This window comes from Oncorhynchus kisutch, unplaced genomic scaffold (assembly GCF_002021735.2).
Source record: "Oncorhynchus kisutch isolate 150728-3 unplaced genomic scaffold, Okis_V2 scaffold1022, whole genome shotgun sequence".
Taxonomy (NCBI): Eukaryota; Metazoa; Chordata; class Actinopteri; order Salmoniformes; family Salmonidae; genus Oncorhynchus; species Oncorhynchus kisutch.
This window is the reverse complement of record NW_022262967.1, coordinates 82780-108276: the sequence shown is the minus strand read 5'-3', so window position 1 is coordinate 108276 and position 25497 is coordinate 82780. Positions and strand designations below refer to the sequence as shown.

General features: G+C 39.9%; 1 protein-coding gene across 1 annotated transcript; it reads right to left on the bottom strand.

The window, feature by feature from the left end:
• Positions 1 to 5767: 5767 nt before the first annotated feature.
• Positions 5768 to 25052, bottom strand: LOC116364196 (zinc finger protein 501-like). The gene is made up of 5 exons (XM_031817428.1): positions 24880 to 25052; positions 23698 to 23944; positions 20269 to 20502; positions 9924 to 10172; positions 5768 to 9198 (listed from the first exon to the last, which is right to left on the bottom strand). The coding sequence occupies exons 2-5, from the start codon at positions 23798 to 23800 to the stop codon at positions 8297 to 8299; spliced, it is 1488 nt and encodes a 495-aa protein (XP_031673288.1). The 5' UTR covers positions 23801 to 23944; positions 24880 to 25052; the 3' UTR covers positions 5768 to 8296.
• Positions 25053 to 25497: the final 445 nt, after the last annotated feature.

The following is a 25497-nucleotide window of genomic DNA, read 5'->3' as shown; positions in this document are numbered from 1 at the left end:
CCGTTGTTTTGGGAAACTAGTACCCGTAAGCTTCATAATGAAACATCTTCATTATAAAAGATATCTAACGGGCGAAATGATGAACGCGATGTGATGTATCTATTACCTAGTGCACAAGTTGACTACAGTATTTATATGCTGCATAACAGTAACTGACTCACAAGGCTACGGTCTCTTCTCTTTGTGTGCTTGTAAACAAACACCACGTGACTGGGGGACTACCGTAAACTACATAATAATGTGACAGATTACATTAAGAAAGCAATGTTCTGTATCTCCTAACGCATTGCAAATTGACATTAGTCATTTAGCAGAGCAGTAGTGAGTGAATACATTTTAATATTTTTTTCGCACTGGTCCCCCGTGGGAATCGAACCCACAACTGGGCTACACGTGACCAACATCTACCTTCTCATTGAAACATTTCATCACGAAACAGTTATACTGCAACTTTTTTATGCAGTGGAAAGTTGGAATGAATTATACAAACTTAGTTAGATAGAACCTGCTCTTACCATGAGAAACAGATTTCCCAATCTTCTCCTCCTCTTCTTCATCTTTAATGTTGACATTCAGCTCCAGTGTTTGACTGCAGTCTTCCAGCTTCACTGATGCCATCTCTGGATCCTGCAGTGCAAACTGGGCTCCTCTGTCACAATCAGGACCCAGTGACTGTAGGTTTGGACTTGGTGTGGAAGGAGAGAGGCAGGCTGGGCTTATCCTCACTCTCGATGTTGCTGGCTTGTCAGAGAAATTCTATAAGAGAGACTGCAGATTCTTTCAAACAACACTTTTTTATAAGATTAGCTAAAATGGAGCAGTCAACTATGCACTTCAACAGTTGTGCAGTTAAGGCCCAACGAACAGTGACGGGTCTCCGCTTTTATAGAGAAGTACATCCTTTTAGTAGACGTGGCACATAGTGTGTAAAAGGCAATTACTTGTCTGTGCAGATTTAAGATAACACGAGGTTGATAGCCCGAGGTCTCCACCGTCTAACTGTATTCCCAACAGCAAACATTATAATGTGCTCCTTTCTGCAAGTTCCCATACATGTGACTTCCTGTAGATAGTAAACACACGGGATATCAGATGCTGCGGACGTACCTAACGGATCATAGCTATACGCCCAGTCTTGTGACAAAGTCACACAAAGACAAGTTTGTATCAGATTAGAAAAAACACTAGCATATAACAAGAGACTATTCTTTAAGCAGTAAAACACGGGATAGCATGACTAATTATGTAATTTTCCACTACAGGCCTCAGACGTAATCTGTGTCGGCAAGTAGTAATAAAGAGAAACGGACATAAAAGTTAGTCTAGACAGTTCTGTCACTTTCTTTATTCTCTAAAAATACATCATGCAGCTAGATGTGCTGGTGCCACTCAGGCAGTTTACATTATTGATTGAGTACCTCTATGTATTTGAATGTGATCGCTTTTATTAAATATGTTTATTTTGTTATTGTGTGCTGAAATATATTGTTTTGTACACATACAGTACCAGTCAAAAGTTTGGACACACCTACTCATTCAAAGGTTTAGAACACCTACTCATTCAAAGGTTTAGAACACCTACTCATTCAAAGGTTTAGAACACCTACTCATTCAAAGGTTTAGAACACCTACTCATTCAAAGGTTTAGAACACCTACTCATTCAAAGGTTTAGAACACCTACTCATTCAAAGGTTTAGAACACCTACTCATTCAAAGGGTTTACTTTATTTGTACTATGTTCTACATTGTAGAATAATAGTTAAGACACCAACACTATGAAATAACACATATGGAACCATGTAGTAACCCAAAAGTGTTAAAATCATTAAAATATATGTATATATTTTACATTCTTCAAAGTAGCCACACTTTGCCTTGATGACAGCTTTGCACACTCTTGGCATCCTCATGCACAAACGCCAATCGTCGGCTGGAGTGGTGTAAAGCTAACTATTGGACTGTGGAGCAGTGGAAATGCGTTCTCTGGAGTGATGAATCACGGGTTCACCATCTACAGTCCGAGGGACAAATCTAGGTTTGGAGGATGCCAGAGAACGCTACCTGCCCCAATGCAGAGTGCTAACTGTACATTTTAGTGGAGGAGGAATAATGGTCTGGGGGTGTTTTCATTGTTTGAGCCAGGCCCTTTAGTTCCAGTGAAGGGAAATCTTAATGCTACAGCATACAATGACATTATAGATGATTCTGTTCTTCCAACTTTGTGGCAACAGTTTTGTGGAAGGCCCTTTCCTGTTTCCAGAAATGGTTAGTTGAGATCGGTGTGGAAGAAATTGACTGGCCCGCACAGAGCCTTGACCTCAACCCCATCGACCACCTTTGGGATGAATTGGTCTGTTCTATATCTTCAATCAAATTAAACATGTACTACTGTGACATTAGCAAGTTTAATGGTATTTTTCATCATTTGTTTTATATGAAATGTCATTTCCACCCCACTCTGTCATTACCACAACGCTAAGTCATTACCACAACGCTAAGGCATTACCATCACGGTACATATTTTTGTGCCAAAAGTGTATTAAATTACAACTGATATAAATGACTTTTCCCATATGTGAACATTTTATACTTGTTCTTAAGATAATTTCTAAAGTAATGTAAAATATTAAGATTTTGATGTGGTAAATACATGTTTCTGAGTATCATCAAGGCAAAAATTGACATTTAGACATGACAATGATGAATACATATAATTAAGAAAACTTCCAAATAGTTAAAAAATATATATATATAATTCATGTGAAATGTTATATAAAACACCTTAGGCACAATTTCTGTAATTTCCTTTTCAACTAAAATAGCACATTTTATGACATGGTGGTAATGACATTTCCCCTCAGGTATTTGGAGAAACCGATAAAAATATGTACGTTCTTAAATAGTTTGGTCTCAGCCACTATTAGATCTTCTTTCCAGATAGAGTGAAGAAGATATTCAGATAGATAAAAAGCACTTTCAACAGGTTTCATTTTCAAAAATATTTAAAAACAACCATCTATTTAATAGAACAGGTAGGCCTATTAATAGTGATGCACGGATATTATATTTTTGCCCATACCAATATCTGATATTTTCCTTGCCAAAAAAACGGATACCGGATAACCAATATAAAAAAATGGCTGCGTTTTAATCATTCTAGTACAGTTAAATAGTTAACACACACACATGGACACAGCGGTCTGAGGCACTGCATCTCAGTGCAAGATGCGTCACTACAGTCCCTGGTTCGAATCCAGGCTGCATCACATCCGGCCGTGATTGGGAGTCCCATAGGGCAGCACACAATTGGCCCAGCGTCGTCCGGGCAGTCATTGTAAGTAAGAATTTGTTCTTAACTGACTTGCATGGTTAAATAAAGGTTACACACACCACACTTACAAAAAAGTTATTTTGTTGGCATTTAAGTATGTCTCCCATTACCATTAAAACATAATCAAAACCCATTGATTTAACTTACTTGCTGTGCTGTTTCGTTCATTTGTTCAGTCACTTCATTCTCAACCAGGACTTCTATTGAACGCCGTTTGGGTCTTTGCGTGTCAAAAAAGACACAGTAGCTATAGTTAGCTAGCTAACTTTTTAGCTAGGTGTCATCATCTAAAATAACCCTAATTTATAAAACAGTTCTTATTTGATTAATGATGGTCGGACCCATCTATGTGAAGCTAGGATTAGCAACAATAGTGGACTTTTCAGTTAGCCTTCAAAATAAAAGTAAGGAACAATTCTACTATTTGTATTCATTTGCATCACTTTCAAATACATACCTTTATTTTGAAGGCAAACCGTAAATTCCACTATTGTGCTTAATCCTTATTACCGCTAGCAATACAAAACATAAACCGGTCCAGTCAAATCTCACTAGTTTAAGGAAGCTAGCTGGCTGCTTATAACTTCAATTTCAATAGGCGAACAACAAGTGGCAACCTAGCTAATACTTACAAGGATTCCGAAATCATTGCTAAGAATAATGAAAATGACTGCAGTTTTTTCTGGTCATTGTGTTCAGACTGATTGTATTGGTGCTAGTTAGGCTACCAAATTAAAGCTAGCTACCCCAAAAGTAGCGTTCGAACGAATAATGCTTTATTACCAACGCGGTATTGTAAACACATCGTTCGTGGTCGGTGTTTGCTGACATATTTGTACAGCTTTGACAGTGCAACTGTATCATTTTTGACACGCAGAGACTCAAACGGCGTTCCATAGTATGCATGTCGTGACGCTAATAGCAGTGACGCTATTACTGTGTAACTCCGGTAGGGCAACATCGGAAAAATAGCGCACTTGGTTGTGTTAACCGGTGCTTGACCAGTCGGCGAAAGCCAACATCACCCACGACAGTGAACGGTTGATTGTCAAGGGCAATGAATTCCATTATCTTGGATTTAATGGATTTCACCTTTGAGATGTCTTGCTGAAATGTTTACTTGTTGACTGGCAGACATTGTGGGCTAGTTTAGGAATGCTGTATTGCACGTATAGCGCAACATTTTACGTGGCGTCATTACGTCATGTATCTTCGTTATATAGGTATGTACGTCAACTTTGACATCGGTTTTGCACATCTGGCGTTAAACTAGACATCGGCCGTAGCATTTTTAGCTATATGTTCAAGATATATCATGCATCCCTACGTATTAATATAGACATTGGTGATTTTACCACTGTAATCAGATCCAACATTATGTTATGGTCATTGAATTGATTAGCCCACTAACCACGTGTTAAATGTGTAGTGTAGCCTACACTGTCTAGGACTATGAATTGGGAAGCTATAGGCTATTTGTTAATAGGATAATTCAAACGTGGGGCTAAATTTGAAATATTCATTGTCTCTGTGAATTGAAATGATATTTTTGCCCACCAGTGCACCCAGAAGAGGAAACAACAATACAATGTAGTCTAACAACATCTCTCTCAAACAGCACAGATGTGATTCACTGTAGAAGCACTGGTCCTCTTACATTTTAATTCCAGGTTGCATATTATAATATTTAAGGGCATATCAGATGGTCTGTTCTGACCATAACAGTCACACCAAGCATAGGGTTGGTTGGTATAAGATTGAAATGGGTGAATAATGTACCCATGAAAACCCTATGAAATAGTTCCCCAATACCATCTGATGTATATATTTAATGTATTACATGACTGGTGACCACAGCCCTTCCAACAATACATTTAAATCATGTTTTACTGTGATTGTTTCCACCCTGCTGAATGTATTCAATGTATTCCATTTCAAATGTGTCTCCCAGTGCAGCTTTACTTCCAGGCTATTATTATCTTCTATGCTCCTAGGTCTAGTACAATGGAAATATATCGTTTTTTTGGTCACTACCATTCCACGAAAATACCATGCTATATTTTTTTCATTGTACTACAATCATACAATTTTGTACAGGTCTTCACTTCGGAGTGCTTGCTGCATGCCCTTTGCCTCTCTTGACCATGTCGGGCAGGCCGGGCACAACACACAAAGCTCAAGGCTCAAAGCTCTCTCCACTTCCCTCTAGTAGCTTCTTTAGTAAGCCTGATAATACATCACTCCTGATAGCCACCAGCAAAAACTCTTGCATAAATGTAGCAGTCTATACACCTAATCATTAGTGATCTGACATGCTGTATTACATGGAAACTGTAGGCTACTAACAGCAGCAGCTACATAGTCTAGTTTACTATGGTCCTGTACCTCTGGCCAGGGTAAACAAAGTGGTAATGTTGTGTATTGTATATACAGTATTTCACTTCAAACAGTTTATTTCATTTAATTACACAAGAGAAGAAAAGCAGCATAAATTCAGGTACAAACATTTTTCATTATATTTGTGTCATTTAGCAGATGCTCTTATCCAGAGCGACTTATAGGACAAATAAGAGTTAATTGCCTTGCTCAAAGGCACAATGACTGATTTTTCAACTGGTCGGCTTGAGATTCAAACCAGCGACCTTTCAGTTACTGGCCCAACACTCTTAACCACTAGGCTACCTGCCACCAGATCAATCGACTTCAATACAGTTATTCAAATACATTCATCATCAATGACTACAATAACGGATCTAATATTAAAATACAGTTTAATAAACACAAGTAGTTGATTCATAGCCTGTTCATCATTAAACAAAAGTTGTTTAGTAATATTAAATGATCCACCCAAACTTATGCTGAAAACAGATCATCACACCATCTTTTCTGATATACACTAAACATTAGGAGTTGCACCCCACCTCAATTCATCGGGGCATAGAATGTCCAAGGTTTTGAGAGCTTTCAACAGGGATTCTGGCCCATGTTGACTCCAATGATTCCCACAGATGTGTTGGGTTGGCTGGGAGTGGATCTCTACTCCGAATAGCTCGTTCCATCTCCTCCCAGAGATGAACAATTGGATTGAGATCTGGTGACTCGTCAGGCCACTGCAGTAAACTGAATTCACTGTCATGTTCTTGGAATCATTCCTGGACAAGACTTGGGGCATAATCCTGCTGAAAAAAATCTATTTGCAGATGGATAAACTGCTGCCATGAAGGGAGGCACCTGATTGGCAATGATTCTTTAGATATCCTGTGGCATTCAAACATTGTTCAACTTTTATCAAGGGGCCCAATGTGTGCCCTGAAAACACACCCCAACCATCACACCACCAGCCTGCAATGCTGACACGGCATGGATGCATACAGTGGTGTAAAGTACTTAAGAATAAATTATTTAAAAGACCTACTGTAGTTGTATCTGTACTTTACTATTTATATACATATTACATTTATTCATATTGTTGACAACTTTTATGTCACCAAATTCCAATATAAAATAAAGCACTTTTTACTCCATACATTGTCCCTGACACCCAAAAGTACTCGTTACATTTTTTATGATTAGCAGGATAGAAAAAAGTCGAATTCACACACTTATCAAGATAACATCCCTGGTCATCCCTACAGCCTCTGATCTGGCAGACTCACTAAAAACAAATGCTTAGTTTGTAAATGATGTCTGAGTGTTGGAGTCTGCCCCTGGCAAACCGTAATATATAAAAAACAACACTGTTGTACAGTCTGGTTTGCTTAATTTTAAGGAATTTGAAATTATTCATACTTTTACTTTTGATGCTTAAGTATCTTTACAATCAAATACTTCTAGACTTTTACTCCAGTAGTATTTTACTGGGTGACTTTCACTTTTAATTGAGTAATTTTCTATAAGGTACTTTTTCCACCACTGGATGTATGTACTCGTGGTTTCCTCCATACCCCAGTCCTCCCATCAGCATGAAACAGCAGGAACAGGGATTCATCAGACCAGGCAGTATGTTTCCAATTTTCTAGTGTCCAGTGTTTTCATTCCTTAGCCCACTGCAATAGTAGTTTGTTGATTTTTGCTGAAAGCTAATGAGGATCCATAATAAATACACAAAAACTAAAAAGGATCATAGCGTTCAGCTGGTCAGTCTATGTCATGGAAAGAGCAGGTGTCCTTAATGTTTTGTACACTCTGTACATGTTGTGTCTACCAGCTCATTCCCACAGAAAACTGCAGAGGGAAGCAGCACCACCCAGTCAACCAGCCTCACAGAGGATATTCTACCTTAAGGGCAAATCCAAGGTCAGCTCAATATCTTTGCAGTAGAAGCTAACAAAACTCACCAAAACTGACCAGATGCACACTGATCAGTAAAGTAAAGAGAGGCTAACATTCTATAACACTCCATTTCCTCTGCACAGTTCTCTCACAGTGAGAAACAATAAGATTACAGTGTTCTACGCTTTCTTCATTTGATCCAATTCAACGTTGCCAATTACTTAATGAGATGAGAATTAAGTGGAGTGACAAATCTTAGCTGGTCTGAGAGAACTGATCGAGTCTTCTCTCTATGTATACATTAGTGTCGTTTTAAATGGCCCAGTCTGTAGAATCTCTTCTCACAGTCAGTGCAGTGATCAGGCTTCTCTCAAGTGTGTATCCGTTGATATGTGTTTTTACATTACCCAATCGGGAGAAACTCTTGCCACAATGAGAGCAAAAGTACGGCTTCTCTCCTATGTGTGTTCTCTGGTGACTGTTTAGCTCAGCTGTTGTTTTAAAACATTTTCTAGTCAGATCAGGGGCCTATTTCCTTTATTTTTACCATGGTGTCTTTTTAACTGGCCCACTCGAGAGAAACGCTTTCCACAGTCAGAGCAGGAGTAAGGCTTCTCTCCTGTGTATATGTTCATGTTATTTTAACTGGTTCAGTTCAGAGACTCTTCCCATAGTCAAAGGAAGAGTAAAGCTTAACGTTTGTGTGTTCTCTGATGAACTATTAACCCAGTTGATGTGGTGAAGCATTTTACACAATCAGAGCAGGAGTAAGGCTTCTCTCCTGTGTGTATCCGTGCATGTCGTTTTAAGTGGCACAGTAGAGAGAAACTCTTTCCACAGTCAGAGCAGGTGTAAGGCTTCTCTCCTGTGTGTATCCGTGCATGTCGTTTTAAGTGGCCCAGTAGAGAGAAACTCACCCCACAGTCAGAGCAGAAGTAAGGTTTCTCTCCTGTGTGTGTTCTCTGATGAACTTTTAGCCTAGTTGATGTTGTGAAGCATTTTACACAATCAGAGCAGGAGTAAGGCTTCTCTCCTGTGTGTGTTCTCTGATGAACATTTAGCTCAGTTGATGTTGTGAAGCATTTTACACAGTCAGAGCAGGAGTAAGGCTTCTCGCCCGTATGTATACGTTCATGTGTTTTTAAGTGGTCCAGTACAGAGAACCTCTTCCCACAGTCAGAGCAGGAGTACGGCTTCTCTCCTGTGTGTATACGTTCATGTTGTTTTAAGGTGCCCAGTTGAGAGAAACTCTTTCCACAATCAGAGCAGGAGTAAGGCTTCTCTCCTGTGTGTGTTCGGTGATGAACTTTTAGCTCAGTTGATGTTGTGAAGCATTTTACACAGTCAGAGCAGGAGTAAGGCTTCTCTCCTGTATGCACTCTCTGATGAACTGTCAGAGCCTTTAATGATGTGAAATTCTTCCCACCATCAGTACAGGAATACTGATTCACTCCTGTGTGTATTTTTAGGTGTATTTTAAGCTTTGACAGAAATGGGAAAATCTCCTCACAATGTGGGCAGTGGTGAGACCTCTTCGCTCTGTGATCTTCCTGCTGTTGCTCTCTGGATGTAGAGAATGTCTCAACACGGTCTCCTGTGTGAACAACATCAGAAGAACCAGTCAGTTGGTGTGATATACACATCTATTTTATGTAGCCCTTATTACATCAGAAGTTGTCACAAATTGCTTTACAGAAACCCAGCCTCAATCCCCAAAGAGCAAGCAATGCAGATGTAGAAGCAAAGTGGCCACGAAAAACTCCCCAGCAAGCAGGAAACTAGGAAGAAACGTAGAGAGAAACCAATGAAGAAGGTGGATATTTTAATCTAATGGGTGGCCAGTCCTCTTCTGGCTGTACCGGGTAACATATGTATTCATATCAGTAGGCTGTACAATACAAAAAGGAATAAACTGTTTTCAAAGTGGGTGAAAGTCATGACAATTATGAGCAATATCATCCACTCCGACCATGATTGGGAGTCCCTTAGGGTTAGCGATCAATTGGCCCAGCGCCGTCTGGGTTTGGCCGGGGGTAGGCTGACAATGTAAATAATAATTTGTTCTTAACTGACTTGCCTAGTTAAATAAAAGTTTAAAAAAATACTAATTTCATAGAACTTTAAAACACTGGCAGTTTGTCAACTTCCCTTCTTTAGTCTACTATCTGAACACTCCCTTTACTGGTGTCAAACCAGGCAAGTCTCAGTCGCATGAAATAACATCTACCTTTTCATTGAAACAGTTCATCATGAAACAGTTCTACTGCAACTTTTCATACACAGTGGGAAGTTGGAATAAATAACAGAACCTGCTCTTACCATGAGAAACAGATGTCCCAATCTTCTCCTTCTCCTCTTCATCTTTAATGTTGACATTCATCTCCAGTGTTTGACTGCAGTCTTCCAGCTTCACTGATGCCATCTCTGGATCCTGCAGTGCAAACTGGGCCCCACTGTCACAATCAGGACCCAGTGACTGTAGGTTTGGACTCAGTGTGGAAGGAGAGAGGCAGGCTGGGTTTGTCGTCACTGTTGATGTTACTGGCCTCAGACTTAATTCTAGTCGTCCTGTAGTAACAATGAGAAACAGACACAAAAAGTTGTCTTGACAGTTCTGGAACTTTCTTTATACTCTATTAAAATATTAAAATGTTTGTGTGGTCAATTATCTAATTCAGTGCTTGACTTGGACTGAAATATGTGTCGGTACTGTTTATATTTAGGTGCAGCAGCTCCACAATACTGTTGAGGTATTTTTCTAGAAGAGGAACATGAGCTCAAGCAGTAGAACATTGAGGTGCTGGTACTCAGCTCCAGTGAGCTCCTGTCCATCTCATTTCAATACATGAGGTAGGTAAGCATTGACAACAAAACAAGAATTCATTCAAATTAGACAAAGTACACGATACACAAAGTAACTAAACTTAACTTATAGTAGATTTCTTGGATTTACACAAATTAATAAATGACTCAAAAACCATTTAGTACAAGGTTGCAGTATGTTTAAGGCAGCACTATTTTCCTGAATAACCTTCACTTCACTGTATTATTTCAAATCAAAAACCAATTGTATTTCCCGTTCACATCATATTAACAATTTATAGACAAAGATAGAAATGGAATGTGTCTGAAAATGACAAAATAAAAATGTATTTTTGACGCAGACAGAGAGGACGCTGTGGTTTTCCCAGCTCGTGAATTTGAGATAAAACCAATAACATGCAAAACGAGCTCAGAAATCTCAAATAAATTGATTATTTATTAAATCCACTCAGACAAACACAAAATCTCTAGCTATGTGGCTTGTAAAATAGTTATCACGTTCTTCACTTGGTTTGACACAAAAATAACACATCAACCCTTTACCAAACGTGTTAATACCTTAAAGGATTTGTTACCTCGCATGTTCTTCTAATATCAGGAAGTTTAAACCTGCTATTACATACCTGTAGTAATACATAGAAAAGGACACAAATGTTATCTTCTTAACATTAGAGTTCTGCCGCTTTCTTTATTCTGAAGAATGGTGCGTGCCCGGAACTTCCTGTTCCCCCACTACCACAGTGCAGCCACAGATTGAACAAGGAGACAAATATTTCACCAGATGTATAAATGTGAAGAATCCGCTTAGTGTTTCAACTCACTAGCAAATATGGTAGCGAGAGGAAGCCCATTGGCCGGCAGTGGGAGAAGATGGAACGAGATGGATTTTGGCCAACATTCTGCAAATGTTTTAATCAATGAAACATCTGATCTTATGAACAGAGTGGACTAAGTTTTGTAGACTTTACCCTTTGCAAATGTATATATATATATATTTTTTAAATTGCATTGTTCAGAAGGAATGTAAAGGCGAATTGAGTAATTGCACATGAGCACTTCACAGAGGAGGCATTGCCTAACAGAAATATGCAGATGTGTTCTAGAACGCGCCAATAAGATCTCGCTAGCTCGTGCTTGGCTCTGCCCATTATGACTCATCTGTTCCCATTGGAAATGACTGCTTGTGGTCTATCTAGGTTTAGTTATAAAGAATCTTTGGTGCAAACCATCCGTGCATTCAGGGATTCTTGGGATGGCCCTACCCCATTATATGAGAAGGGTGATGCTTAATTTGTTGCCGGATCCTCCAGCACCTCTCAGTTTTGTTTCCGGGACCCATTTGCCAGGATCAGGTATCCTACCTCGTGGCATGAAAACTCAAGTTTGCAATGTAAAAATCCTAATGAAAGCAATCAGAGTAAATACATTTAGATTGCCCCTGTAATTGTCATGACCGCTAAAAAACATAATGTGAAAATGCTGGAAAACACAGGTTGTAAATGGATTCTGCTGAAAATAAAATACTAATCTGTCCGTGAACAGCATCCAAAATATATTGTGAAATATACTTTCAGAATATTTCTAATTACAAAAAGCCCTTTTCAAATAGGTCTATTGAGAGAACAGCATTGTTTTACAAAGTAAAGCAAGAGAGATGAGCTTTTGTTCGGTGAGTGAGCTGCACATCATTGGGTGAGTCAGTGAAACTGGAAAGCTTGTTTAGGACTATAACTTCCTCCTCATATTGTACAATGTGTTTCTGCTCACACCTGGCCTAGGCTATTGATGGATTAGAGACAAGGTTGTTTATTTTGATCTCAGATTCTCAGTGTCAAAGTAGACTGTCATTTGTTTTTGTTTTTTATGTGTTCTGGTACCTCAGAGCCCCCCAGGTCAACCCCCCTCTTAGGCTCACTTCTGGTTCCAGCACCTCCCAATTTACACATTAAACACTGGAGAAGTGGGTAGCTGCTGCTGCCTCCTCTGTGATACGTCTCCTTTACATAGAGTTATTCAGGCTGTTGATTGTGGCCTGTGGAATGTTGACCCATTGCTCTTCAATGGCTGTCCGAAATTCCTGGATACTGGAGGGAACTGGAACAAGCTGTCGTACACGTCGATCCGGATCATCCCGAACATGCTCAAAGGGTGACATGTCTGAGTATGCAGGCCACGGAATTGGGACATATTCAATTGTGTACAGATCCTTGCGACATGGGGCTTGCACATTGTCACGCTGAAACATGAGGTTATGGCGGCGGATGAATGGCAGGACAATGTGCCTCAGGATTGTGTTATGGTATCTCTGTGCATTCAAATTGCCATTGATAAAATGCTGTTGTGTTCGTTGTCTGTAGCGTATGCCTGCCCATACCATAACCCCACCACAGGGCACTCTGTTGACATCAGGGATCCCCATTGGCTGCTGCCAAGGTACCTACTCAGCCACGCTTGTCCACCGCACAAGGTGCACCTGTGTAATGATGCTATTTAATCAGTTTCTTGATATGCCTCACCTGTCAGGTGGATGGATTATCTTAGCAAAGGAGAAATGCTCACTAATAGGGATGTAAATGGAACATTTCTGGAATCTTTTATTTCACATCATGAAACATGGGACCAACACTTTACATGTTGCATTAATATGTTTGTTCTGTGCATACAGTTTTATTTATCATACAAACTATAATAAGGAAATATAAATTAAACGAAATCAGCCAGCTGTTCTGTTCTAACCAGGTCCCTACACAGGCTGAGAAGGATCCTGTAAGAGCAGAACATTATCTGGTGACAGTAGTCCTTGTAGTCTTGGAGGCCCAAAACCTTCTCAGCTGCAGATATAATGATGTCCAGCTTCTTGGACTTCATGTGCAGTACAATTAATAACTGTGGCTATAAATACTAAAATATCCACCTTCTTCACAATAAGTGTATCCAGATCACTTGATTGACGTACAACATTTACAACTGGTTGAGGTGCATCCACCACCATATCTTCTATAGAACAGTGGCCTCTTGCCCCTATAACTCTCTTCACCTGCTCCACATAGGATATTTGCTGTACAGACATGATCCTTGACACCTCAACCTCTTTCACCCTAACAGGGCACTCTGGGAATTCGGTAATATGATCCCCTCCACAGTTGCAACATTTTACATTCACATACTCTTCAATAAAACACGTCTGTCTGCAAACACTTGACATGTGGCCAAACCCTTAACATTTCTTACGTGCATCAGGTTTTACACCAACTCCCTAATGGGGTATCTTATATATCCAGGCTTTACATAGGGTGGTAGATACTCTTCATCAATCATCAATAATAGAGATAAACAACGCTCCTTTTTTACATTCTCCATACGGGTCAAGTGATGTGCAGGTGTATCTCACTGATCATCCCTAAAGCCAACACCTCATTTGGCCGCCTTTCGTTCCAGTACTCTGCTGCCTGTGACTGGAACGAGTTGCAAAAATCGCTGAAGTTGGAGACTTTTATCTCCCTCACCAACTTCAAACATCAGCTATCTGAGCAGCTAACCGATCGCTGCAGCTGTACATAGTCTATTGGTAAATAGCCCACCCTTTTTCACCTACCTCATCCCCATACTGTTTTTATTTATTTACTTTTCTGCTCTTTTGCACACCAATATCTCTACCTGTACATGACCATCTGATCATTCATCACTCCAGTGTTAATCTGCAAAATTGTAATTATTTGCCTACCTCCTCATGCCTTTTGCACACATTGTATATAGACTCCCCCTTTGGTTTCTACTGTGTTATTGACTTGTTAATTGTTTACTCCATGTGTAACTCTTTGTTGTCTGCTCACACTGCTATGCTTTATCTTGGCCAGGTCGCAGTTGCAAATGAGAACTTGTTCTCAACTAGCCTACCTGGTTAAATAAAGGTGTTCTCAACTAGCCTACCTGGTTAAATAAAGGTGTTCTCAACTACTCTACCTGGTTAAATAAAGGTGTTCTCAACTAGCCTACCTGGTTAAATAAAGGTGTTCTCAACTAGCCTACCTGGTTAAATAAAGGTGTTCTCAACTAGCCTACCTGGTTAAATAAAGGTGAAATAAAATAAAAATAAAAAATCCTTCTTTGGGATTTGGTTGGAGGATCGCATCCAACTTTTAGCTGCATACACCTCCACCTACTGTACTGGTGTGAGGGATTCCACAGCCTACATACATTCAATTCATTGATACATAATTAATACACATTTGCAAAAGTCCACATGACAAAGTGTTCTCTTGTTTCCCGACGCTCTACACTGGATCTACTACTCACCAAAGGACTGGCATCACAGACACCTGGAATCTTCCATTTCAACTGCTCCTCCTCAACACTTAAACCTAAACCCATTATCACTCTTTTCAATTGCCGCCCTGTTCCAGAGAGCAATTAGAGTCAAAATTCTTGTCCCCAATCGTGAAATCCGGAGCACCCGCTCCCTCTGGATATCGGAGAAATCCTTATGAGTCCACTCAGAGTTACCTTCACCATCTCAACTTCCCTCTACACTCAGCTCCTTCTCAGGGGTCATCATAGCACTGTCCATCGCAGTTCATTCATCCTCTTGTCACGTTCACTTTCCTCCTGTAGCTCTTCTAAAGGCTCTGTGTGATCCTCCATTCCATATTCCACTACTCTCCTTATTTTCTGGTCCACCATCTTCTCCATCAAATCTTCCAGAAGGCTTCTGCAATCCCCCATTCCTCTTTTCTTTTTTTTCGCCATAAAAAAAAAGGTTTTTATTTAGCTAGGAAAGTCAGTTAAGAACCAATTCTTATTGATAATGATGAGCTACCAGGGATCAGAGGGTTAACTGCCTTGTTCAGGGGCAGAACATCTGATTTTTACCTTGTCAACTCAGGGATTTGATCCAGCAACCTTTTGGTTACTGGCCCAACGCGTTAACCACTAGGCTACCTGCTGCCCCACGTGTCTCCACACCCCTCTAGCGTTGGGTAGCTGCATGTCAATAGAGTATAAATCATAATACCCATAAAACCTAGCAGTCAAACAAGGAAATGGTTCCAATCATTTTTTCACCATTCATTTTTCTCAGAGGATTTTAGAAACACTTCAAATAAGGGCTGTGTTTCGTGTAGGCCTACCTTGCCTTTCTAACGTCTTCGAAAGTCAAGTTAACAAAAAAAATCACGGGCCATTTCGAATCCCACCGTACCTTCTCCACTATGCAATCCGGTTTCCGAGCTGGTCACGGGTGCACCTCAGCCACGTTCAAGGTCCTAAACGATATCATAACCGCCATCGATAAAAAAACAGTACTGTGCAGCCGTCTTCATCGACCTGGCCAAGGCTTTCGACTCTGTCAATCACTGCATTCTTATCGGCAGACTCAACAGCCTTGCTTTCTCAAACAACTGCCTTGCCTGGTTCACCAACTACTTCTCAGAGTTCAGTGTGTCAAATCGGAGAGCCTGTTGCCCAGACCTCTGGCAGTCCCTATGGGGGTGCCACAGGGTTCAATACTCAGGCTGACTCTCTTCTCTGTATACATCAATGATGTTGCTCTTGCTGCTGGTGATTCTCTGATCCACCTCTACGTAGACACCTATCTGTATACTTTTGGCCCTTCTTTGGACACTGTGTTAACTAACCTCCAGATGAGCTTCAATGCCATACAACTCTCCTTCCGTGGCCTCCAACTGCTCTGAAATGCAAGTAAAACCAAATGCATGTTCTTCAACCGATCGCTGCCCGCATCCGCCTGCCTGTCTAGCATCACTACTCACAGTGCCATCTGTTTTGTCACCAAAGCCCCATATACTACCCAACACTGTGACCTGTATGCTCTCGTCTCGTCTCCTTTCACCGACCTTTCCTTCCAGGTCTCTGCTGCCAAAGACTGGAACGAATTGCAAAAATCACTGCATCTGGAGACTAACTTTAAGCATCAGCTATCAGAACAGCTTACCGATCATTGCACCTGAACACAGCCCATCTGTAAATAGCCCACCCAACAGTGTTATTATTATTTTTCTCCTTTGCACCCCAGTATCTCTACTTGCACATTCATCTTCTGCACATCTATCACTCCAGTGTTAATGCTAAATTGTAAATATTTCACCACTATGGCCTATTTATTGCCTTACCTCCCTAATCTTACTACATTTTCACACACTGTATGTAGATTTTTCTATTGTGTTATTGACTGTACGTTTGTTTATCCCATGTGTAACTCTGTGTTGTTGTTGTTTGTGTCGCACTGCTTAACTTTATCTTGGCCAGGTTGCAGTTGTAAATGAGAACTTGTTCACAACTGGCCTACCTGGTTAAATAAAGGTGTTCTCAACTGGCCTACCTGGTTAAATAAAGGTGTTCTCAACTGGCCTACCTGGTTAAATAAAGGTGTTCTCAACTGGCCTACCTGGTTAAATAAAGGTGTTCTCAACTGGCCTACCTGGTTAAATAAAGGTGTTCTCAACTGGCCTACCTGGTTAAATAAAGGTGTTCTCAACTGGCCTACCTGGTTAAATAAAGGTGTTCTCAACTAGCCTACCTGGTTAAATAAAGGTGTTCTCAACTAGCCTACCTGGTTAAATAAAGGTGTTCTCAACTGGCCTACCTGGTTAAATAAAGGTGTTCTCAACTAGCCTACCTGGTTAAATAAAGGTGTTCTCAACTAGCCTACCTGGTTAAATAAAGGTGTTCTCAACTGGCCTACCTGGTTAAATAAAGGTGTTCTCAACTAGCCTACCTGGTTAAATAAAGGTGTTCTCAACTAGCCTACCTGGTTAAATAAAGGTGTTCTCAACTGGCCTACCTGGTTAAATAAAGGTGTTCTCAACTGGCCTACCTGGTTAAATAAAGGTGTTCTCAACTAGCCTACCTGGTTAAATAAAGGTGTTCTCAACTAGCCTACCTGGTTACATAAAGGTGTTCTCAACTGGCCTACCTGGTTAAATAAAGGTGTTCTCAACTGGCCTACCTGGTTAAATAAAGGTGTTCTCAACTAGCCTACCTGGTTAAATAAAGGTGTTCTCAACTAGCCTACCTGGTTAAATAAAGGTGTTCTCAACTAGCCTACCTGGTTAAATAAAGGTGTTCTCAACTAGCCTACCTGGTTAAATAAAGGTGTTCTCAACTGGCCTACCTGGTTAAATAAAGGTGTTCTCAACTGGCCTACCTGGTTAAATAAAGGTGAAATATATAAATAAATAAAAAACGTTTAGGTTTGGAAATGTACAGTGTATTGGGGTATGATATGCTGTAGAGCTCAAATACAGACAACAAACACTCGCCAGAGATTGTTGCAATAGAATTGGATAATGAGAACCGATATCACCGTTGTTAAGATTCAGAAATTTGACCCGAATAACCCAGACCTGTGTGTTCAAGGCCTGGAGGAATGTGCTGAGATAAATGTTTTGGAGCAAAGATCTCTGCGATGACCTCTACCCCAATACCACTAATCCCTAAACTATACCTCCTAAATCTTTACCCAGATAATATCTCTTTACATAGGAGAGAAAATAAAATGGTTGACCTCTGTCTATTACAAGCTAGACGTTCAATTGCTCTCCACTGGAAGTATGTCAGTTCCCCCTCACTTGGTCATTGGTTAAAATAATTCACGTCAAGCCTGGCTCTTGAAAAATGTACTTATATAGTGAAGAAGAAAGCCCCAGAGTTTCATTATATTTGGGATCTGTTTAATGAGTTTGTGCAAACTGATGATATTGTAGAAGCATTGGAACTGTAAATCTGTATATTCTCTATATTCTATGTGAATATTGGCTCTAGTCGAAGCGTAATCTGCATTATCTACAACTGTATATTATACTTTATTTATTTATATTCTTGGATTTCTTTATGTTTGGTTGTTATGTTTTCATCTCTCTTTGGGTTGGGGGGGTGAAAAGAGAAAATACAATTGTATTTATGTAATTGTTCTACGTGGAACTAATAAATATATGTGTTAAAAAAATGAATGATGAGGGCACTGTGTTCTTGGGGACCTTCAACGCTTCAAGGGGCTCCCGAGTGGCAGGAGGCACTGCATCTCATGAAAACATTTATAAAAACATATTTTTTTATTTGTCTTTTCTTTGTGAATATTGGCTCTAGTCGAAGCGTAATCTACATCATCTACAACTGCATATCGTACTTTTTATTTATTTGTTTGGTTGTTATTTTCGTCTATCTTCGGAAAAACAGAAAAGAAAATTGTATTTCTGTAGATTTTCCTACTTGGAACTATTATATATATAAATACAAATAATGATTGATGTAAGCCATTGTGTTCTTGGGGACCTTCAACGCTTCTAGGGTCTCCCGAGTGGTGCAGCGGTCTAAGGCACTGCATCCCTAAAGACCCTAGTTTGATTCCAGGCTATATCACAACTGGACATGATAGGGAGTCCCATAGGGCTTCTGGCAATTGGCCCAGCGTAGTCTGGGGTAGGCCATCATTGTAAAAAATGATTTGTTCTTAACCGACATGCCTAGTTAAATAAAAGGTTAAAAAAATGTTTTGAAAGAAACACTGCAGTAATGTTTTGGTTCCCTCCCCCAGATCTGTGCCTCGACATAATCCTTTCATGGAGTTCTACGGACAATTGTGTCTGAATATTATTACACATGTAGAAAACCGAGTCGTTACATTTATTTTCAAAACAGTAGGGCAGCCGTAAAAATGGTCTCTGCTGCACCCACACTGCCTGCACTGAAGTCCGTTGACGCAGACTGACTGGGCACCGCCATTTTACCAGCTTGTGAATATTTCCTTTCATGGAGCTCTTCGGACAATTCCCTCGACCTCATGACTTGGTTTTTACTCTGACATGCACTGTAAACTGTGGGACCTTATATAGACAGGTGTGTACCTTTACAAATCATGTCCAATCAATTGAATTTACCACAGGTGGACAACAATCAAGTTGAAGAAACATCTCAAGGATGATCAATGGAAACAGGATGCACCTGAGCTCAATGTTAAGTCTCATCACAAAGGATTTGAATACTTACATAAATAAGGTATTACTGTTTTTTCGTTTTTTATTTTAGAAAATGTGAAAACATTTCCAAAACCGGTGTTTGCTTGGTCATTATGGGATATTGTGTGTAGATTGATGAGGATTTTTATTCATTTAATCCATATTAAAATAAGGCTGTAACGAAAACAAAATGTGGGAAAAGTCAAGGGGTCTAAATTCTTCCTGAATGGGAGAGGGGGTACCTAGTCAGTTGTACAACTGAATGCATTCAACTGAAGTGTGTCTTCCATATTTAACCCAACCTCTGAATCACAGAGGTGAGGGGAGCTGCCATAATGGATATCCATGTCTCTAGCGCCCGGGGTTCAGTGTGTTAACTGCCGTGCTCAGGGGCAGAATGACATATTTTTTACCTTGTCAGCTCAAGGATTCGATCCAGCAACCTTTCGGTTACTGGCCCAACGTTCTAACCACTAGGCTACCAGTACGTTTTCATTTAAGTAGGCTGTGCAATACAAAAGGAGAATAAAAAACTATATAAGTATCTCATAAGTCTTGAAAAGTATGACCTATATCATCCTTCAATCACTATCACAAGGGTTAGAAACTACAGACTTCATAGAATTTTAAAACACTGGCAGTTTGTCTACTTCACTTCTTTAGTCTCCTCTCTGATCACTCCAGACAGCTCAGTAAATAAAACAAATGCTGACAATACTGGTGTCAAGCCATGCAAGTGTCAGTAGCATGAAATAACATCTACCTTCTCATTGAAACAGTTCATCATGAAACAGTTCTACTGCAACTTTTCATACACAGTGGGAAGTTGGAATGAACAACAAACTTAGTTAGATAGAACCTGCTCTTACCATGAGAAACAGATTCCCCAATCTTCTCCTCCTCTTCTTCATCTTTAATGTTGACATTCAGCTCCAGTGCTTGACTGCAGTCTTCCAGCTTCACTGATGCCATCTCTGGATCCTGCAGAGCAAACTGGGCTCCACTGTCACAATCAGGACCCAGTGACTGTAGGTTTGGAGTCAGTGTGGAAGGAGAGAGGCAGGCTGGGTTTGTCGTCACTGTTGATGTTACCGGCGTCATACCTGAGTCGGCAAGTAGTAGAAGAGAAACAGACACAAAAGTTATTTTCTTGACAGTTCTGGCACCTTCTTTATTAAATATGTTACATTTGTTCTTGTTCAATTATCTAATTCAGTGCTCGACTTGGACTGAAATAGTTGTCGATACTCATTTTGTGTGCTGGTACTGTTTATATTTAGGTGCAGGAGCTTCATAATACATTTGAGCTAAAACTTAACCTGTAGTAGAAAAATGCATAAATTACTCAAAAACCATTTAGTACAAGGTTACGGTTTGTTTTAGGCAGCACCATGTGCTATTTTCCTTAATAACCTTGTATTCACGGTTTTACTTCAAAAACACAACACAGTAGTGCAACCGTGAAATTGTCTGCAGATGAAGTTAGTTTGACGCAGAACGAGTGGCGCCGCCATTTTACCAGCTTTTAAATATTTCCTTTCATGGGGCTCTACGGACAATTCCTTCGACCTCATGACTTGGTTTTTGCTCTGACATGCACTGTCAAACGTGGGACCTTATATAGCCAGGTGTGTGCCTTTCCAAATCATGTCCAATCAATTGAATTTACCACAGGTTGACAACAATCAAGTTGTAGAAACATCTCAAGGATGATCAATGGAAACAAGATGCACCCGAGCTCAATGTCGAGTCTCATAGCCAAGGGTCTGAATACTTATGTAAATAAGGTATCTGTTTTAAATGTTTTATAAATGTGAAAACATTTCTAAAAACCTGTGTTTGCTTTGTCATTATGGGGTATTGTGTGTAGATTGATGAGGAACGTTTCTTATTTAACCCATTTTAAAATAAGGCTGTAACGAAACAAAATGTGGAAAAGGTCAAGGTGTCTGAATACTTTCCGAACACACTGTATGTATTCATATCAGTAGGTTGGTACTGTATGTATTCATATCAGTAGTCTGGTACTGTATGTATTCATATCAGTAGGCTGGTACTGTATGTATTCATATCAGTAGGCTGGTACTGTATGTATTCATATCAGTAGGCTGGTACTGTATGTATTCATATCAGTAGGCTGGTACTGTATGTGTTCATATCAGTAGGCTGGTAGTGTATCTATTCATATCAGTAGGCTGGTACTGTATGTATTCATATCAGTAGGCTGGTACTGTATGAATTCATATCAGTAGGCTGGTACTGTATGTGTTCATATCAGTAGGCTGGTACTGTATGTATTCATATCAGTAGGCTGGTACTGTATGTATTCATATCAGTAGGCTGGTACTGTACGTATTCATATCAGTAGGCTGGTACTGTACGTATTCATATCAGTAGGCTGGTACTGTATGTGTTCATATCAGCAGGCTGGTAGTGTATCTATTCATATCAGTAGGCTGGTACTGTACGTATTCATATCAGTAGGCTGGTACTGTACGTATTCATATCAGTAGGCTGGTACTGTATCTATTCATATCAGTAGGCTGGTACTGTATGTATTCATATCAGTAGGCTGGTACTGTACGTATTCATATCAGTAGGCTGGTACTGTACGTATTCATATCAGCATGCTGGTACTGTACGTATTCATATCAGTAGGCTGGTACTGTACGTATTCATATCAGCAGGCTGGTACTGTACGTATTCATATCAGTAGGCTGGTACTGTACGTATTCATATCAGTAGGCTGGTACTGTACGTATTCATATCAGTAGGCTGGTACTGTACGTATTCATATCAGTAGGCTGGTACTGTACGTATTCATATCAGTAGGCTGGTACTGTACGTATTCATATCAGTAGGCTGGTACTGTACGTATTCATATCAGTAGGCTGGTACTGTACGTATTCATATCAGTAGGCTGGTACTGTACGTATTCATATCAGTAGGCTGGTACTGTACGTATTCATATCAGTAGGCTGGTACTGTATGTATTCATATCAGTAGGCTGGTACTGTACGTATTCATATCAGCAGGCTGGTACTGTATCTATTCATATCAGTAGGCTGGTACTGTACGTATTCATATCAGTAGGCTGGTACTGTACGTATTCATATCAGCAGGCTGGTACTGTACGTATTCATATCAGTAGGCTGGTACTGTATCTATTCATATCAGTAGGCTGGTACTGTACGTATTCATATCAGCAGGCTGGTACTGTACGTATTCATATCAGCAGGCTGGTACTGTACGTATTCATATCAGTAGGCTGGTACTGTACGTATTCATATCAGCAGGCTGGTACTGTACGTATTCATATCAGCAGGCTGGTACTGTACGTATTCATATCAGTAGGCTGGTACTGTACGTATTCATATCAGTAGGCTGGTACTGTACGTATTCATATCAGTAGGCTGGTACTGTACGTATTCATATCAGTAGGCTGGTACTGTACGTATTCATATCAGTAGGCTGGTACTGTACGTATTCATATCAGTAGGCTGGTACTGTATGTATTCATATCAGTAGGCTGGTACTGTACGTATTCATATCAGCAGGCTGGTACTGTACGTATTCATATCAGTAGGCTGGTACTGTACGTATTCATATCAGCAGGCTGGTACTGTACGTATTCATATCAGTAGGCTGGTACTGTACGTATTCATATCAGCAGGCTGGTACTGTACGTATTCATATCAGTAGGCTGGTACTGTACGTATTCATATCAGTAGGCTGGTACTGTACGTATTCATATCAGTAGGCTGGTACTGTACGTATTCATATCAGTAGGCTGGTACTGTACGTATTCATATCAGTAGGCTGGTACTGTACGTATTCATATCAGCAGGCTGGTACTGTACGTATTCATATCAGTAGGCTGGTACTGTATGTATTCATATCAGTAGTCTGGCACTGTACGTATTCATATCAGTAGGCTGGTACTGTATGTATTCATGACAAAAGGGAATAAAACTAATCTAAATGTAATCTAAAAGTCTCATCTCATAAATCCTCCACTCAGTATCACAAGAGTTAGAAACTACAGACTCACTTCATAGAACTTTAAACACTGGCAGTTTGTTTACTTCACTTCTTTAGTCTCCTCTCTGATCACTCCAGACAGCCCAGTGAATAAAACAAATGCTGGCAATACTGGTGTCAAACCATGCAAGTGTCAGTAGCATGAAATATCATCTACCTTCTCATTGAAACAGTTCATCATGAAACAGTTCTACTGCAACTTTTCATACACAGTGGGAAGTTGGAATGAAACAAACTTAGATAGAACCTTCTCTTACCATGACTAACAGATTTCCCAATCTCCTCCTCCTCTTCTTCATCTTTAATGTTGACATTCAGCTCCAGTGTTTGACTGCAGTCTTCCAGCTTCACTGATGCCATCTCTGGATCCTGCAGTGCAAACTGGACTCCACTGTTACAATCAGGACCCAGTGACTGTAGGTTTGGACTCAGTGTGGAAGGAGAGGCAGGTTGGGTTTGTCCTCACTGTTGATGTTACCGGCCTCAGACTTAATCTGAGTCGGTCTGTAGAAATAGAGAAACAGATACAAAAGTTAGTCTTGACAGTTCTGGCACATTCTTAATTCTCTAAAAATATTGTTTATATTTAGGTGCAGCAGCTCCACAATACTGTTTAACTAATATTCTATAAGAGGAACATGAGCTCACACAGTAGACATTTGAGGTGATGGTACTCAGCTTTGATGAGCTCCTGCCCAAGTCAAGCACTGATCTCATTTCAATAGATCTGGTAACTAAGCATTGACAACAAAACACGAATTCATTCACATTAGACAAAGTATACACTTTAAATTAGGCTACACAACTCTAAACACACTTAATCTATAGTAGATTTCCTGAATTCACATAAATGACCAAAAAAAATGTAGTACAAGGTTGCAGTATGTTGTAGGCAGCACGATGTACTATTTTCCTGAATAACCTTGTCACTGTATTATTCCAATCAAAAAGTATTTCCGTTCACACCATAGTAACATTTATAGATAAAGATAACTTGATATGTCTGAATATTAGTACACATGTAAAAAAACACGTAAAAAACTGATAATCATTACATTTAGCTCCAAAACAGTGGTGAAACCGTAAAAGTGTATCTCTGCTGCACCCTCGCTGTCTGCACTGATGTCCGTTGATGCAGACCGAGTGGAAACCGCTATTTTACCATCTCGTGAATTTTACACAAAACCAAAAACGACATGTTAAACGAACCCAGAAATCTCAAATAAATTGATCATAAATAAAAATTACCTTGAAGAAATGATATACATCCCCTCAGACTAACCTAAAGTCTCTATGTGACAAGTGATCACGTTCACTCACACGGTTTGACACAAAACATAGCACATAAAACCTTTATCAAACGAGAGAATACATTGACGTATTTGTTGCATGGCATGTTATGACATGTTCTTTCGATATTATAACGTGCTATTACATACCAGTAGACATACATTTGAAACGGACACAGAAGTATTCGTCTCGACTGCACAATTCTGGCGTTTCCTTGATTGCGAAGAATGATGTGCGCCTGCGCGGAACTTCCTGTTTCCCCACTACCGGTTTCTAAACCCAGAGACGTAAAAACGCGAGACTTCAGAGAAGGCTTGTGAAGTAGACCAAACCTGGGTTTGAGAAGTCAATGAGAGAAGTGAACAATTCTGATACTCTTGAAACATGGCCATTATTTTATCAATGTCATAACTGCAATGGCGTGTTCACAATACCTATCCCAGCATCACAGGTAGCCTAGTTATTAGCGTAAGAGCGGGGCAAGTAACTGAAATGTTGCTGTGTCGAATCTTCGACATGACAAGGTAAAAATCTCTCTCTGAACAATGCAGTTAACCCACTGTTCCCTGGTAGGCCGTCATTGTAAATAAAAATGTGTTTGTAAATGACTTGCCTTGTTAAATAAATATATATATATTTTTAAATCACATGAGTAGGCAGACCGACGTAAAGTTCGTTTTATTTCATTCATTCGCCCAAAGACTTTTAAAATTGCAGAAATCAATAACTAATTGATTGTCACATGAAAATAGATATGGTTTACTCTA

Coding starts and splice junctions, on each gene's coding strand:
- LOC116364196 (XM_031817428.1), bottom strand. CDS start 23,800: ATGGCATCAGTGAAGCTGGAAGACTGCAGTCAAACACTGGAGCTGAAT. Junction 20,503..23,697: donor TGGGAAATCTGTTAGTCATG/GTAAGAGAAGGT, acceptor TTGCCGACTCAG/GTATGACGCCGGTAACATCA. Junction 10,173..20,268: donor TGGGGAATCTGTTTCTCATG/GTAAGAGCAGGT, acceptor TTGTTACTACAG/GACGACTAGAATTAAGTCTG.